Source organism: Setaria viridis, chromosome 1, assembly GCF_005286985.2.
Source record: "Setaria viridis chromosome 1, Setaria_viridis_v4.0, whole genome shotgun sequence".
Taxonomy (NCBI): Eukaryota; Viridiplantae; Streptophyta; class Magnoliopsida; order Poales; family Poaceae; genus Setaria; species Setaria viridis.
In genome coordinates, this window is record NC_048263.2 from 3,940,542 (window position 1) to 3,955,947 (window position 15,406).

Sequence of the window (15,406 nt, forward strand, 5' to 3'; positions counted from 1 at the left end):
TATAAATCTCGAGATCTTCCGGATGGAGATGCTCATAGGGATAGGACTGCGTGCATGTATTTATATAGGGGTCCATGTGTGTGCGTATAAGTCAGTGACTTTACTGTGTTTCGGGGAAAAAAAATATTGCCATGACTCCCGTAGTATAAAATTGTATTCTGAATCCATTTGTCAATTGAAGGCCAACGCCTAGACAATCTTAACAGTATGGCAATTGACTACCACATCCATGTTTTTTTTACTTGATGCTAGGATGAGAAAGCTTGGCCATTTCTGAGGGATGCAAACTCATGACAATAAGGGTGTTTGCTTCCCCGCCAGAATTTGCCACGCCACATGAGTTTCTGATACTGCTTGGTTGGTGACCAGAGTTAGGCAGTGACAAAATTTTCCTTCACATCTTTTGCCGTGGCTGTGGCGCCCAATTTCCACGCCACACTTGCGGCAACACCACAGGCAGTGGCCAGGAAGCAAACAGCCTCTAAGATCTCTTGTCTTCCCATTGACGACCTAATGTGCTCTCCAATCTGATTCTGCAACCTCATCAATGGTGACATGGATATACTAATTTATTTGTTCCACTCCAATATCTCGAGACGACTGTTGATAACTTTTCAACTCCATGGCAACAGAAGATTAAAGAGGAACTGGATTCGCGTGCTTCTAGCTGCTTCACCTTCTATTTATGCAGAAAGACAATGATTTGAACACAGAGACAGCTCAAAACGCTCATCCAGTTTTTGCCTTATGCTGTACTCCAGCCAGTGTTTATGCACCAGTGCCTCATGTGCTTCTCCTGAGAAGCAAGAGGCAAGAGAATCACCCAAATCCGAACTCTGTGACTGACTAAAAAACTAAAAATTCGCAAATCCAGTACCAACAATATTGGACTCACGCGTGTAAACAATCTTATCATGCCACCCAGTCTATTATGGGAGCGTTTGGTTCCCTTTGATTATTTTTATCACGTGTCACATCGAATGTTTAGACACTAATTAGGAGTATTAAACGTAGACTATTTACAAAACCCATTACATAAGTGGAGGCTAAACGGCGAGACGAATCTATTAAGCCTAATTAATCCATCATTAGCACATGTTTACTGTAGCAACACATTGTCAAATTATGGACTAATTAGGCTTAATAGATTTGTCTCGTCGTTTAGCCTCCACTTATGTAATAGTTTTTGTAAATAGTCTACGTTTAATACTTCTAATTAGTATCTAAACATTCGATGTGATGGGTGAAAAAAATAAGTCAGAGTAACAAACACGCCTATGTCTCTTGGACCTAAGTGACATCGTAGCAGTTAGCAGGACGACCACGACCAAGACTTAGCAACAATCAGACAAGAGTATCAAACAAGACTTCCATTCAGCCACTCGCCGGGTCTGCCAGTCATGTCCTCGGACAGCGGCTCGGCCGTCGTCGCCGCCGCGGACTCGGCGCCGCACTTCGTGCTGGTGCCGATGATGGCCGCGGGCCACGCCGGCCCGATGTTCGACATGGCCCGGGCCCTGGCACGCCGAGGCGCGCTCGTCACGTTCGTCACCACGCCGCTCAACCTGCCCCGCCTCGGCCGCGTCGCCGGCGAGGACGCGTTCCCGATCCGCTTCCTCCCGCTGCGCTTCCCCTGCGCCGAGGCCGGCCTTCCCGAGGGCTGCGAGAGCCTCGACGCGCTCCCGGGCCTCGGCCTCCTCGGCAACTTCAACCACGCCTGCGCCATGCTACACGCGCCGCTCGTCGCGCGCCTCCGGGACGATGCCGCCGCCGGCTCCGCCCCTCCGGCGAGCTGCGTCATCTCCGACGCCTGCCATCCGTGGACCGGCGGGGTGGCCCGGGAGCTCGGCGTGCCGCGGCTCGCGTTCGACGGGTTCTGCACCTTCTCCTCCTTCTGCATGCGCCAGATGAATGTCCACAGGATCTTCGACGGCGTCGACGACGACACCCGCCCCGTGCGCGTCCCTGGCTTTCCCATCGACGTCGAGATATCCCGGGCGCGGTCGCCGGGGAACTTCACGGGTCCCGGCATGAAGGAGTTCGGCGAGGATATCATGGCCGAGAGCGCGAGGGCCGACGGCCTGGTGGTCAACAGCTTCGCGGAGCTCGAGCCCCTCTTCGTCGATGCCTACGAGTCGACCATCGGCAAGAAGGTCTGGACCATCGGGCCTCTGTTGCTGATGAGCACCGTGCCGTCGACGGCGTCCGACGAGGACGCGGACGCCGTCCGGTGCGCGAGCTGGCTCGAGTCCAAGAAGCCCCGGTCCGTGGTGTTCGTGAGCTTCGGCAGCCTGGTGCGTTCGTCGCTGCCGCAACTCGCCGAGATCGCGCACGGGCTGGAGGCGAGCGACCGTCCGTTCATCTGGGCGGTGAAGCCCGGCGACCTCGCCGGGTTCGAGCGGTGGCTCTCCGACGACGGCTTCGAGACCCGCGTCGGGGAGAGGGGGCTCGTGGTCACGGGCTGGGCGCCGCAGAGGGCGATCCTGTCGCACCCGGCGACGGGCGCCTTCGTGACGCACTGCGGCTGGAACTCCGTGCTGGAGTGCGTCGCGGCGGGGCTGCCGATGGCGACGTGGCCGCACTTCGCGGAGCAGTTCATGAACGAGAAGCTCGTCGTCGACGTGCTGCGGGTCGGGGTGCCCGTCGGCGTCAAGGGCACGGCGCAGTGGGGCGTGGAGGCGGAGGCCGTGGTGGCGACGCGGGACGACGTGGCGAGGGCGGTGGCGGCGGTGTTGGACGGCGGGGAGGAGGGATCCGCGCGGCGGGCGAGGGCCGCGGACCTCGGCAGGAAGGCTCGGGAGGCCGTGGCGCGTGGCGGTTCGTCGGACCGGAACCTGAAGCTTCTCGTGGAACACGTCGAGCACCAGAAGAAATCCACGGCGTGAGAATACTATTGGAGAGTGGAGTAGATTGTTTTTTTAAGAATGGAGCAAATTGGAATACTTTTTTTAAGAAAGGAACAGTTTGGCTTTCTAGGAGTAAAATGACGTTTCCAGGCGTGCTTATTGAAATGGTGTCCAAAACTACGGCATCACATGAGTGATGTGCTTGATATAAAATAGATATACTTTATCGCTTCATGTATACATGTCTACATGATCTATCCGCATGGTCACCCAAACAAATGGACGTGTACCTTGCATTAGTTTTTCTATGTTAACAATCTTAGAAGTTCGTAATTTAGAAACATACAATAGGTTGAAATATTGCTTTGATAATGGCAATGGTAGGTAATTTAGATGCAGATGTAGGGGCTACTTGAAGTTATTTTCGATAATGATGAAGGTGTGCAATTTAGATACAAATTTAGGGGTTTTTTAATATTACTTTTAATAACCACATAGTTGGGTAATTTAGATGAATAGTAAGGGATTGATGTAGATTACTTTTATAATGGTAGAGAAGTGTAATTTAGAAATGGAATTAAGATGTTTACTTTATATTATGCCTATGATGGTGGAGGTAGGTAATTTTCATACATTTTTAGAGGCATACTTTGGACTATTTTCATAATGGCCGGTATAGGTATTTCTTAGAAAACAACATAGATCGATCTAATGGCTATTATTACCAGTGATGAATACAGTCCACCAAATTGATGGCTAAATATTTCTAAACTTTGTAACAATTTTTAGGATTTATCTTTTTTCCTAATGCGTTTTGTGAGGATTAATGTGGAGTTACTTACCTCTAATAGTAAGATTGCTGCAAATGGAGCAGCCTACGTATTAAAAACACGTGATGTCTGTTGGAGAGCACAGTGATGAAGATCTTCAGTAACCACGTACAGATGGGGATTTAGTATTCGGCCATGTGCTGGATTTATTCATGTTAGCTCCACAAAATGTTATTTTGGGTCACCCAACAGTTTAAGGATGTAACAATGGATGAATGGCTTTGTGCATCTTAGTTGATGTGCTATTCACCCTTTCTACAAAATCCAATAGATTGATAGAACCCTTGTTGAGTTGTTGCTCAAATCAAGAGATGAAAGATGGTAGATGGAGCACCTTATCCGAACTCAAAGCGGAAGAGAAGGTTGAGAACTTGAGAATCGAGATTGTGGTGATTCAAAGCGACAGATCTCTGGAAGTGGAGTGCCGTAGCAGGAATGGAGCTGGTCCTGCAGGAGGTTTGAGCAAGCAGTGGCAAATCGAGGGTCAGAGGTGGCTGACACAGCGGGGAGTTCACTATGCGGGAGGCCAAAGGACGCTCGACCGCACCATATTGGCCAGAGCCATCGTCGAGTGGAAACTACGCATACGACATGGGTCGTCCTGCCAATTGCTTCATTTTAGAGTAAGATAATTTCAAGTCTGATGTGAAAAGAATAGCTCGCCAAAGGCATATTGCCTAATTTGACCCTAAAATCAATTGTTTTCATGCCTTTTGAGCCCCATACATTTTGTCACCCCCTTTTCATGCCTTTTTATCTATTTTTTATTGTTCTAACATTTTGTGATGAAATGGAGGGATATAAGATGCGCATCCCCATCTCTAGTAAAATTCATTAATTGTTTGAAAGCATTTTTTATATACCAACATGGGAACGTACACTACTGTGGCCTCTAAGCCCTTCTTTACCATTAAAAAATTTCATTCTTTTTTTCGTAAGATAATTAGCTAACGTGAAAAAAAACTTCCAAAAGGCCTTTTGCCTAGTTGACCTAGAAATCAATTATTTTTCATGCTTTTTGAGCCCCAAAAACTTTGACACCCCTTATCATGCATTTTGTCTTTATTATCTTTTAACTAATTAAGTTGAATTTGGCTATGATATTTTGCGGACGGATATACGATGTGCATCCCCATCTCTAGTAAATTTTATGAATTGTTTGTGATACACTAACAGCAGAAAATACATTATTACAGCCTCTAAACCGTACTTTACCCATGAAAATATCTAAATGGGCTTATGTTCCATTTTCACTGGTCCTAGACAATTTTCACAAAGAAGAGAAACTTTACCATTTTCAGATGTAGTTCACATAACAAACCGCATGGAAATCCCATTTTCACAAGCAAACTCTTATGTGAACTGCCTGCGAAAATTGTTCTATTTCCACAAGAATCCCATGATGACACGCGTTTTAATTTGTAGCAACTTCTTAGGGGGCATAACCTCATAAATTGAACTGCCCAGTGAAATGGCTAGCGAGTTGTCTGCAAAAACGGTTTTGTAGTAGTATTTTGAGGTTGGTTGGCAAACTTTTTACTAATTGCATCTACTAATTAATGTGGACAGTGATTGGTGCTAGTTATCTCTATTCTTGATTTACATCTCGCAAATCTGTAGTAGTTGTGTTACGTTCATCCAAGGTGTGAAAGATCAGGCCATCCTACACCGATGGATTTGATCTCATCTTGGGGCCATATCTTTATCATTTGGTATCAAAAGACAGGTTGATCACGGGGTAGCTGATTCTACTATGAAACCTTTGGAGAAGAGCTGTAGAGTGTCAGTGGCAAACCATTGTAGATAATTTATCGTCATAAATTAATTACCTGAAATACTATTTTACTACATTTTATCAAGTATTTAGGTTAACCCAATGACCGATATGACTTGCATTCCTAAGAACACTCCTGCGTTGCATTCCTAAGAACACTCCTGCCTGTACAAGCTTAAATTGGATCTAGATGTGCTGGATGTAGAGATCAAAGGAATGGCTTACCCCTAAGGGTGCCCATGATTATCATTATATTGCCAGGAGCAAGTCCTGGACGTAGGCAGATACAAGGATGTCTCCTAGTAGGAGACAAGGTTTACATAGGAAGGACTCAAGTCCAGGTTACACACGACATAGGAGACCCAACCTAATACACATACTTCTGCATCCCCACTCAATCTCAACATGCAAAGCCTAGCCACTTGTGAGGTTGAGATTGCGACGAAATTCATGTAACCGATGGACAGGTTGAGCCTTGGTGAAACCATCTGCCACTTGATAAGCGGAAGAAATAATACAAACATCCAACTTCTTTTGGGCGACCCTTTCTCTAACAAAGTGATAATCAACCTCAATATGCTTGGTTTGCGCATGCGGACAAACATGTAGCACTGTTATCACACCATAAGACAGGCACCTTAGGCTGTTGAACACCCAACACATCAAGAAGGGATTGTACCCAAATAACTTCAGTAGTTGCATTAGCAAGAGCTTTATACTAAGCCTCAGTACTTGACCTAGAGACCGTAGCTTGTTTCTTAGCATGCCACAAAACAAGATTAGGGCCCAAGAAGATAGAAAAACTACCAATAGACTTCCTATCATCATAACAGCCAGCCCAATCGGCATCAGAAAAAGCACTAACCATTGTTAAGGAGGATTGAACAATCTTGAGCCCATAGTCAATTGTGCCACTAACATAACGGAGAATTCTCTTAGCAGCGGTGTAATGAACTATGGTAGGATTCTTCAAATACTGACAAAATTTGTTGACAGCAAATGCTAGATCTAGACGGGTGAGTGTTAAGTACTGTAAACCACCAACAAGACTACGATATCTAGTAGCCAGTTCTGCACCCAGAGGTTCACCAATATCTGGACGGACGAGTGTTAAGTACTGTAAACCACCAACAATACTACAATATCTAGTAGCCAGTTCTGCACCAAGAGGTTCACCAATATCGAGCAAGCTTTTCCGAAACAGCTAGCGGAGTAGAAGTAGCTATACAATCTTTCAATCCAGCTCGAAGGATCAGTTCCTTAGCATATTTACACTGAGTTAACAATAATTCACCCGAAGGAGATGTCGACACCTCAATACCGAGAAAATAATGTAGAGGACAAAGATCCTTCAAAACAAAATCATCTCAAAGATTGTGCAAAAGTCTGGTAACAGCCACATCACTTGAACTAACAACAATAATATCATTGGCATATACCAAAAAATATATAGTAACACCACCTTGTTTGAAAAAGAACAAAGAGGTATCAGCTTTGCTATCTTGAAAACCGAGAGCTTGTAATTTATTGGTCAACCGAGAATAGCAAGCACACGGAGCTTGCTTTAAACCATAGAGGGACTTGTCAAGCTTGCAAACATGACGCAGAAAATTATGATCTTGATACCCAGGTGGTTGTCACATATAGACATCTTCCTCCAGAACACCATGTAAGAACACATTCTGAACATCTAGTTGTCGAACACTCAAATTATTGGACACAGCGAGAGAAAGAACAAGGCGAATAGTGGCAGCCTTGAGAACCGGACTAAATGTATCCTTATAATCCAAGCCATAGCATTGTTTAAAACCCTTAGCAACAAGTCGAGCTTTGTAATGATCAATAGTCCCATCAGGATGATGCTTTACTTTATATACCCATTTGCAATCGATCACATTCTGCCTTGGCATAGGAGAAACTAGATGCCATGTACCATTACGTTGAAGAGTAGCAAATTCAGCATCCATAGCTAACCTCCAAGAATAAGAGGCAAGTGCATCATGTAAAGATGTAGGCTCCTGGACTTCAATAAATAAGCCATACCGCACAGACCCATCAGTGTAAATCTGAGGCTTTCGAATATTGTCCTGAAGCCGTGTCCGTGGACGAAGAGGAGAAGTGCGCACAGGACCATGAACTGGACATGCAGGATCAGGAGGCAGCGGGGAAGACACCTCACACTGGGTTCAGCGACAGACGTAGCCGGCAGAGAAGATCCTGCAACAACCACATCCGATCCTTGTGACCCAGCAGGCGGACCACCCAACGGCGCAGAAGATCCTAATGCTCGATACAGACAGCAGGAGCTGGAGCATGTATTGTCGAGTGCAGAGGGCCTGGCGAACTGGGATTGGTTACCTCAGGATCGGACGAGGGAGCAGCGACATTTGGTGAAATACCAGCGGCAGCCGAATCAGCCTGAGCTGAGACCCGATCAACATTAGAGTTTGTGCCTAAATCACCTCCGAGACCCGAGCCAACACCGTCCAAAATCCTAGAAGGGAAAGGCGATGAGCCTGTAGCATCCAAAATAGGAAAGACCAATATTTGCTGCCGCGGCCGGAGAGTACCTGCATCCAAATTAGAAGACACCGAACGTGGCTCGGGTGCAACATCAGAAACATCAGTAGAAACAGAATTCATAGTCCCATCATGATTGGTTAAAGATTTTGGTAAAGAAGAATTTCCTGTCGAAGACGAGTTCCGACATTGGGATGAAGTTGAGAAAACGGAAAAATACCCTCATCAAACACAACATCATAAGATATATAAACGCGCCCAGAGGAAATATCTAAGCACTTATAGCCTTTGTGCAGGGCACCATATCCAAGAAAAGTACACTATTTGGAACCGAACTCAAGTTTATGTTTATTATAGGGACGAAGATTTGACCAATACGCACACCTAAAAACCTGAAGGAAAGAATAATTGGTCTGTTCATGAAATAATTGTTGCAACGGAGTGGAAAAATCAAGGACATGAGATGGAATACAATTAATAAGATAAGTTGCAGTAAAAAAGGTTTCATCCCAAAATTTGAGAGGCATGGATGCTTGAGCTAATAAGGAGAGGCCTACCTCAACAATATGCCTATGTTTGCGTTCAGCTGACCCGTTTTGTTGATGAGCATAAGGATAGGATACATGATGCACAATACCAATTTCTTGGAAGAAAGAATTTAATTTTTGATATTCACCACCCCAATCAATTTGCATAGTCAAAATTTTGCGATCGAAAAGATGCTCAACAAGTTGTTGAAATTTGAGAAATACATGAACACTTCAGAACAGTTTTTAAGGAGAAAAATCCTTGTAAACTTACTAAAATCATCAATAAAGCTTACATAGTATTGGTAATTTGGAGCAGGGCCCCACACATCAGAAAAGACAAGCTGTAAAGGAAAAGTAGAGACACTATGAGACCTAGGATAAGGTAATTGATGACTCTTAGCCTTTTGACACGAGTCACAAATGGAGTCATTAGACTCATGATGAAAATACAACTTATTTTCTTCTAAGACACGATTCACAATGGCAGAAGAGGGGTGTCCTAATCTATAATGCTGCCGAGAAGTTGAGGGCGCCAAGACATGATGCACTTGAGAGATATGCGGCAAAGGATAAAGTCCATCACGACATCTACCATGGAAAAGGGGGTTCTTCGTGGCCATGTCCTTAACACAGAAAGAAGGGTGAAATTCAAGAAAGACCTCATTATCAGATGTAAATTGATGAACGGAAATCAAATTCTTTTGTGAGGAAGGAACATGAAGGATATTGTTAAAGACATAATCACGGGTTGGGGTATGAAAAGAGGTTTTACCAACATGACCGATGTGCATACCTTTGCCATTGGTGCCATGTATCTGATCTGGACCAGTGTAGTGCTCCTTGGTGGTAAGTTTATCTAGCTCATTGGTGATATGATCAGTAGATCCGGAGTCGAAGTATCAATTTGTATCAATTCCACATGAAGGGACCGCTGATGATGCTAACTTCTGTGGAGCCGGTTTGATTGGCCAAGAGCCTCCATCATGCGGCGGGACAAACTTTTTGTTGAACCTATACCAGCAATCATGAACAGTATGGCCATAACGCTCACATAGTTGACACCATGGCCCGTCATCAGATTCAGAAGAAAAACTAGGAGAAGGGCTAGCAACAAGCGGATGTATGCGAATGACCAGAAGAAAAACCACGCCATGGACCAGAGCCTTGACCGCGACCACGAGGACCACGGCCGCGACCACGAGAAGCAGAACTTGCTGAGGAATAAAACTAGCCCTCATCAGTACGTTGCTAGATCAAATGAGCTTCAAAGGATAGCAACTGAGCATATAGATTGCTAAGAGATAATGATTCTTTGATCGACACCGAGGATACGAACGGATTATATTCTGAATCAAATCCATTCAAGATAAAGCCAATAAGCTCATCATCTTCTATTCTTTTGCCAGCAGCCGCCAACTCATCGCCGAAACTCTTCATCTTGCTGTAATAAGTAGAAGCAGATGACTCTCCCTTCTTCTCCCGAGACAATTGAGCCCGAAGCTGTAATATCTTTGAACGAGACTGAGATGAACACATCTCCGTTACTGCAGTCCAAACTTGAGCAGCATGTTCACGAGAGGAGACTTGGACCAAGATTTCTGAGGTCACGGGGGAGAGATGATAAGCAAGGAGTTGTTGGTCTTGAGCAATCTAGGTGATATACGCTGGATTTTCTGTTTCTTCTATTGATTTGTCCGGTTTTTGAACACGGAGAACAGCCGGCGGCTCGGTCAAAGATCCATCTAGGATTCCCATCAGACACGACCCGTGGATTACAGGAAGAACTTGTGCTCGCCATACAAGAAAGTTGCCTTGATTGAGTTTCTCCAAGACAGGGATATTGAGGATCGTTGAAGCCGCCAACGAACTAGTCGAAGCCACGAGCGCTGACGAAAGGAAAAAAAACTTGCGATATGCAACTAGATGTTCTTTAGAAGATTGGCTCTTATACCATGTAGAGATCAAATGAACAGTTTACCCATAAGGACGCCCATGATTATCATTATATAGCCAGGAGAAGTCCTGGACGTAGGTAGATACAAGCACGTCTCCTAGTAGGAGACAAGGTTTACATAGGAAGGACTTTAAGTCCAGGTTACACATGATATAGGAGACCCAACCTAATACACATACTTCTACACTGGAAGGTCCCGTTTGGTTCCCTTTGCTTATTTTTAGCACATGTCACATCGAATGTTTAGATACTAATTAGGAGTATTAAACGTAGACTATTTACAAAACTCATTACACAGATGGAGGCTAAACGGCGAGACGAATCTATTAAGCCTAATTAATCCATCATTAGCAAATGTTTACTGTAGCAACACATTGTCAAATCATGAGCTAATTAGACTTAATAGATTCGTCTTGTCGTTTAGCCTCCACTTATGTAATGACATAATGGATTTTGTAAATAGTCCACGTTTAATACTCCTAATTACTATCTAAATATTTGATGTGACGGATGCTAAAAATAAGCAAGGTAAACCGCATCTTAGGTTCAGGTGCAATTTCCTGACGCGCCGCCGTGAGGCTATTTCCGATAAAGCTGCTGTGTCATAGTACTGGTGGCGACGCTGGCAGTGACCGTGATGACTTTCTTCGATGTCGTGCCCGGGCTTGTCATCATCAGCTCCAAGATATTTTGGCCCATCTCATCTCAGAGGATTACATACAGCGGCACTAATCAATAGTTGAAGTTGAACCATGTTGTTATAGGAAGTTAAGGGTTATGTCAACAACAAAGGATTGGTCACTAGCCAAGTCTAATCTGCCTCATCTTCACAGTCCATGTTGCTTATGTGCATCCTCTGAGCAGATGACACAGAAAATCCATTCAAATCCAAGCATGTGATCGGAAAAGAAAAGGGAGTGTTTTTTATTGTGTTAGCATCTCACGATCTTTGACTGAGACTTCGTTCGATCGCCGCCTTGTCTTTCCTCACGCCGCGGACTTCCTCTGCTCGAGTACGTGCTGCACGAGGCGCGCCACGTTCCGGTCCGACGAACCGCCACGCGCCACGGCCTCCCGAGCCTTCCTGCCGAGGTCCGCGGCCCTCGCCCGCCGCGCGGATCCCTCCTCCCCGCCGTCCAACACCGCCGCCACCGCCCTCGCCACGTCGTCCCGCGTCGCCACCACGGCCTCCGCCTCCACGCCCCACTGCGCCGCGCCCTTGACGCCGACGGGCACCCCGACCCGCAGCACGTCGACGACGAGCTTCTCGTTCATGAACTGCTCCGCGAAGTGCGGCCACGTCGCCATCGGCAGCCCCGCTGCGACGCACTCCAGCACGGAGTTCCACCCACAGTGCGTCACGAAGGCGCCCGTCGCCGGGTGCGACAGGATCGCCCTCTGCGGCGCCCAGCCCGTGACCACGAGCCCCCTCTCCGCGACGCGGGACTCGAAGCCGTCGTCAGAGAGCCACCGCTCGAAGTCGGCGAGGTTGCTGGGCTTGACCGCCCAGATGAACGGCCGGTCGCTCGCATCCAGCCCGTGCGCGATCTCGGCGAGCTGCGGCAGGGGCGAGCGCGCCAGGCTGCCGAAGCTCACGAACACCACGGACCGGGGCTTCTTGGACTCGAGCCAGCTCGCGCACCGAATGGCGTCGACGTCGTCGTCGATGGCCGCCGTCAACGGCATGGTGTGCAGGAAGAGCGGCCCGACGGTCCATATCTTCTTGCCGAGGGCCGCCTCATAGGCATCAACGAAGAGGGGCTCGAGCTCCGCGAAGCTATTCACCAACAAGCCGTCGGCTCTCGCGTTTTCTGCCATGACCTCGTCGGCGAACACCTTGCCGAATCCGGAGAAGTTCCCCGGTGACCGCGCCCTCGACATCTCCATGTCGATGGGGAAGCCAGGCACGCGCACGGGCAGCTCGTCGTCGTCGACCCCCTCGAAGATCCCGTGGGTGCTCATCAGGCGCATGCAGAACGAGGAGAAGGCGCAGGAGGTCTCCAGAGCGAGCCGCGGCACGCCGAGCTCCCGCGCCACGGCGCTGGTCCACGGGTGGCAGGTGTCGGAGACGACGCAGCTCGCCGCGGGGGCGTCTGCCGCGTCCCTGAGGTGCGCGACGAGCGGCGCGCCGAGCATGGCGCAGGCGTCGTGGAAGTTCTTGAGGTAGGCGAGGCCCGGGAGCGCGTCGGCGCTCTCGCAGCCCTCTGGGAGGCCGGCCTCGGCGCAGGGGAAGCGGAGAGGGACGAATCGGATGGGGAGCGCGTCGTCGCCGGGGGCGCTGCCGAGGCGGGACAGGTTGAGCGGCGTGGTGACGAACGTGACGAGCGCGCCTCGGCGTGCCAGGGCCCGCGCCATGTCGAGCATCGGGCCGGCGTGACCCGCGGCCATCATCGGCACCAGCACGAAGTGTGGCGTCGAGTCTGTGCGGGGGACGGCCGCGCCAGTGCCCGGCGACGGCATGACAGACGCGGCGAGTGGCTGGACGGAGTCTTGCTTCGGAGCTGACGACATGGAAATCGGAGATTCGGAACGGCGAGGTTGGACGGATACGCTGCTTTCGGTGAAGCTTCGACTGTTGCTAAGCCGTCGTGCTGATGTGAGTACATGGGCTAGGAAGTCTGCACTTCAGTACTTGAAGGGCGATGGTGCAGACTGTAGAGTGAGAGTTTGGGAGATAAGGTTCAAACTTTGACATACAAGATCAAGTACTCAAACTTGAAATTTCGCATACAAGATCAAGTACCAAACCATGTTATTTTACATACATGATCAAGTACTTTGTCAATTTTGTCGAAGTTTGAACCTCATAGCTGTCTATTTAAGTTTCATTAATAGATCAAATTATTTCTGAGATATTGTTGATTTTGACGCAGCTGATAGTTTAGGGGCTGTTTGGGAGCACTTCACTTTAGAAAAACCAACTCCACTCCACCAACTCCACACTTTCCTAGCTCCACTCCAACAACTCCAGAAAAATATGGAGTTGTTGCACGTGTTTGGTTGGAGGCAGTGCTCCAGCTCCAAAAACATGAGCACTTCTTGTGAATAGCCTATTTTACCCTTTGTGAACGGACCCACACGTCTGTCTCTCCTCTCTCTCCTCCCCTTCTTTCCTCCTGTACACGTCTCTCCTCTATCGCTGGCAATGGCGCGCGCACACACTTGGAAGTTGGAACTGGATGGCCCAAAGGCTCGGATTAAGGCAACCGGGCCCAGCCCAAGAGATTATAAAAGGCAGAAGGCTCCAAGTTTTTCTTTTTCAGTGGCAATGACAAAAACATGAGGTCTCATATGAACATATTTCTGAACATCATAGCTCCGACGTGCAAAACAACCGATCGTGTAGTTGGTTCGTCTAGTCTAGTCTCATCGAATTGGCGACCTTGACGAGCTTGATGCAAAATGAAATATGAACAGCGACCTTGACGACCTTCGGCATGAAGGTTTCTTTCTGACCACAACTCTTCTTCAATCTGCAATAATCTACAAGCTCGACAGCAAAATTTGCAAGTACAAACAGCCACCGATGCATCAACACCGCGGCGGCGTCACGGTTCTCTATCAACAATTTGCGCCAGCGAAACACGCACGCACGCTACGACGACGAGCCGGCGGGCACGGCCTCGAAGAGCTTGGCGAAGTAGAACTGCGTGGAGATGAAGCCCCGGTTGGCGACGCGCCAGCCGGCCTCGCGGAGCGCGTCCTCGATGTCCCGCTCGGCGTGCAGGTAGGCGCCTGCCGCTGCGCCTCGGAGACCATGGCGGCCGAGATGTCTGAGGCCAGCACGTCCGCGCCCTCGGCGGCGAGCGGGATGGCGAGGGACCCCGTCCCGCACCCGGCGTCGCACACCGTGGCGCCCGCGAGCTGGAGCGGCGAGTCGCGGAGCATGGACACCGTGGCGGCCACCGTCTGCGCGTGGCCCTCGCGGATGTCCAGCTGCACGCGGTTCACGCCCTCCGTCGCCGACCCGTTGATCTTGCGCCACCGCTCGAAGCCCGTCGAGTTGAAGTAGGCGCGGACGGCCTCCTTGTCGCCGCCGCCCGCGGCCTCGGCCTGGGCGCGCCGCCGGCGCTCGGGATCGGAGAGCGAAACCGCCGCCGCCAGCGCGGCGGCCGCGGCCGCAGCCGCGGGCAGGGAGATCGGCGGGAGGTCCGCGGCCGTCGGCAGCGCCGCGGCGGTGGTGCTGGGAGCCTTGCGCTGCGGGCGGAGGAGGACGTGGGAATGAGGGTGGTGGAGCAGGGCGGGCCGAGGCGGCGGCAGCGCGTGGAGGCGGGAGAGCGGCGCGGTGGAGACGCCGGCGCGCGCCATTGCCGGAGCGAGGAGCGGGCGGCGGCCGGGCGGGCGCGGCGGGCGGAGCGGTGGCCGGGCGGAGCGGCGGCCGGGCGGGCACGGCGGGCGGAGCGGCGGCCGGGGCGGCGCGGCAGGGGCAGGCTGGCGCGGCGGGCGGAGCGGCAGGCGGGCGGCGGCAGGGGCGGCGCGGCAGGGGCAGGCGGGCGCGGCGGGCGGCGCGGCGGCCGGGCGGGCGCGGCGGGCGGCGGCCGGGCGGCGCGCGCCAGGGACGGGGCGACGGAGGAAGAAGGGGGCGACGGGATGGAGGAGCGACGGGAGTCTTTTGTTTTCCGTGAATCGAACCGGTACATGTGTAACGAGTGACAATGGTGGGTAAATACCCACCAACTCCACGAGGAGGTCTGTAAAGGGGGTTTTTGGAGCACCTCTTGAGGTACTCCACCAAAAACGTGGATCTACCTCCTGCTCCACCTTTTTTCCTGGAGCCGGAGTTGCTGGAGCCGAACGCGTTTGGCTGCGATTTTTTTTGGAGTTGGTGGAGTGGAGTGATTTTTGGTGGAGTGAAGTGCTCCCAAACACCTCCTTAGTGTAAGGAAAACTGATTGGTCAAAATCTACTTTTTTAAAAAAAAAAATTGCTAATTTAGTCCTTTTAGCAGTTTT

General features: G+C 49.9%; 2 protein-coding genes, 1 non-coding gene and 1 pseudogene across 3 annotated transcripts; 1 reads left to right on the plus strand and 3 right to left on the minus strand.

Moving 5' to 3' along the window:
- Positions 1–1,305: 1,305 nt before the first annotated feature.
- On the plus strand, positions 1,306–3,084 carry LOC117845925 (UDP-glycosyltransferase 73C6). The gene has a single exon (XM_034727005.2). It carries the CDS (start codon positions 1,401–1,403, stop codon positions 2,883–2,885), a length of 1,485 nt encoding a protein of 494 aa, XP_034582896.1. The 5' UTR covers positions 1,306–1,400; the 3' UTR covers positions 2,886–3,084.
- Positions 3,085–9,762: 6,678 nt separating this feature from the next.
- On the minus strand, positions 9,763–9,898 carry LOC117841768 (small nucleolar RNA Z247). Its single transcript, XR_004637354.1, has one exon. It is a non-coding gene; the product is annotated as a small nucleolar RNA Z247 (small nucleolar RNA).
- A 1,285-nt stretch (positions 9,899–11,183) lies between these two features.
- Positions 11,184–13,107, minus strand: LOC117844423 (UDP-glycosyltransferase 73C1). The gene has a single exon (XM_034725134.2). The coding sequence runs from the start codon at positions 12,963–12,965 to the stop codon at positions 11,442–11,444; it is 1,524 nt and encodes a 507-aa protein (XP_034581025.1). The 5' UTR covers positions 12,966–13,107; the 3' UTR covers positions 11,184–11,441.
- A 769-nt stretch (positions 13,108–13,876) lies between these two features.
- LOC117844985 (magnesium protoporphyrin IX methyltransferase, chloroplastic-like) lies at positions 13,877–14,778 on the minus strand (annotated as a pseudogene).
- Between the last annotated feature and the right edge of the window lie 628 nt (positions 14,779–15,406).

Coding starts and splice junctions, on each gene's coding strand:
- LOC117844423 (XM_034725134.2), bottom strand. CDS start 12,965: ATGTCGTCAGCTCCGAAGCAAGACTCCGTCCAGCCACTCGCCGCGTCT.
- LOC117845925 (XM_034727005.2), top strand. CDS start 1,401: ATGTCCTCGGACAGCGGCTCGGCCGTCGTCGCCGCCGCGGACTCGGCG.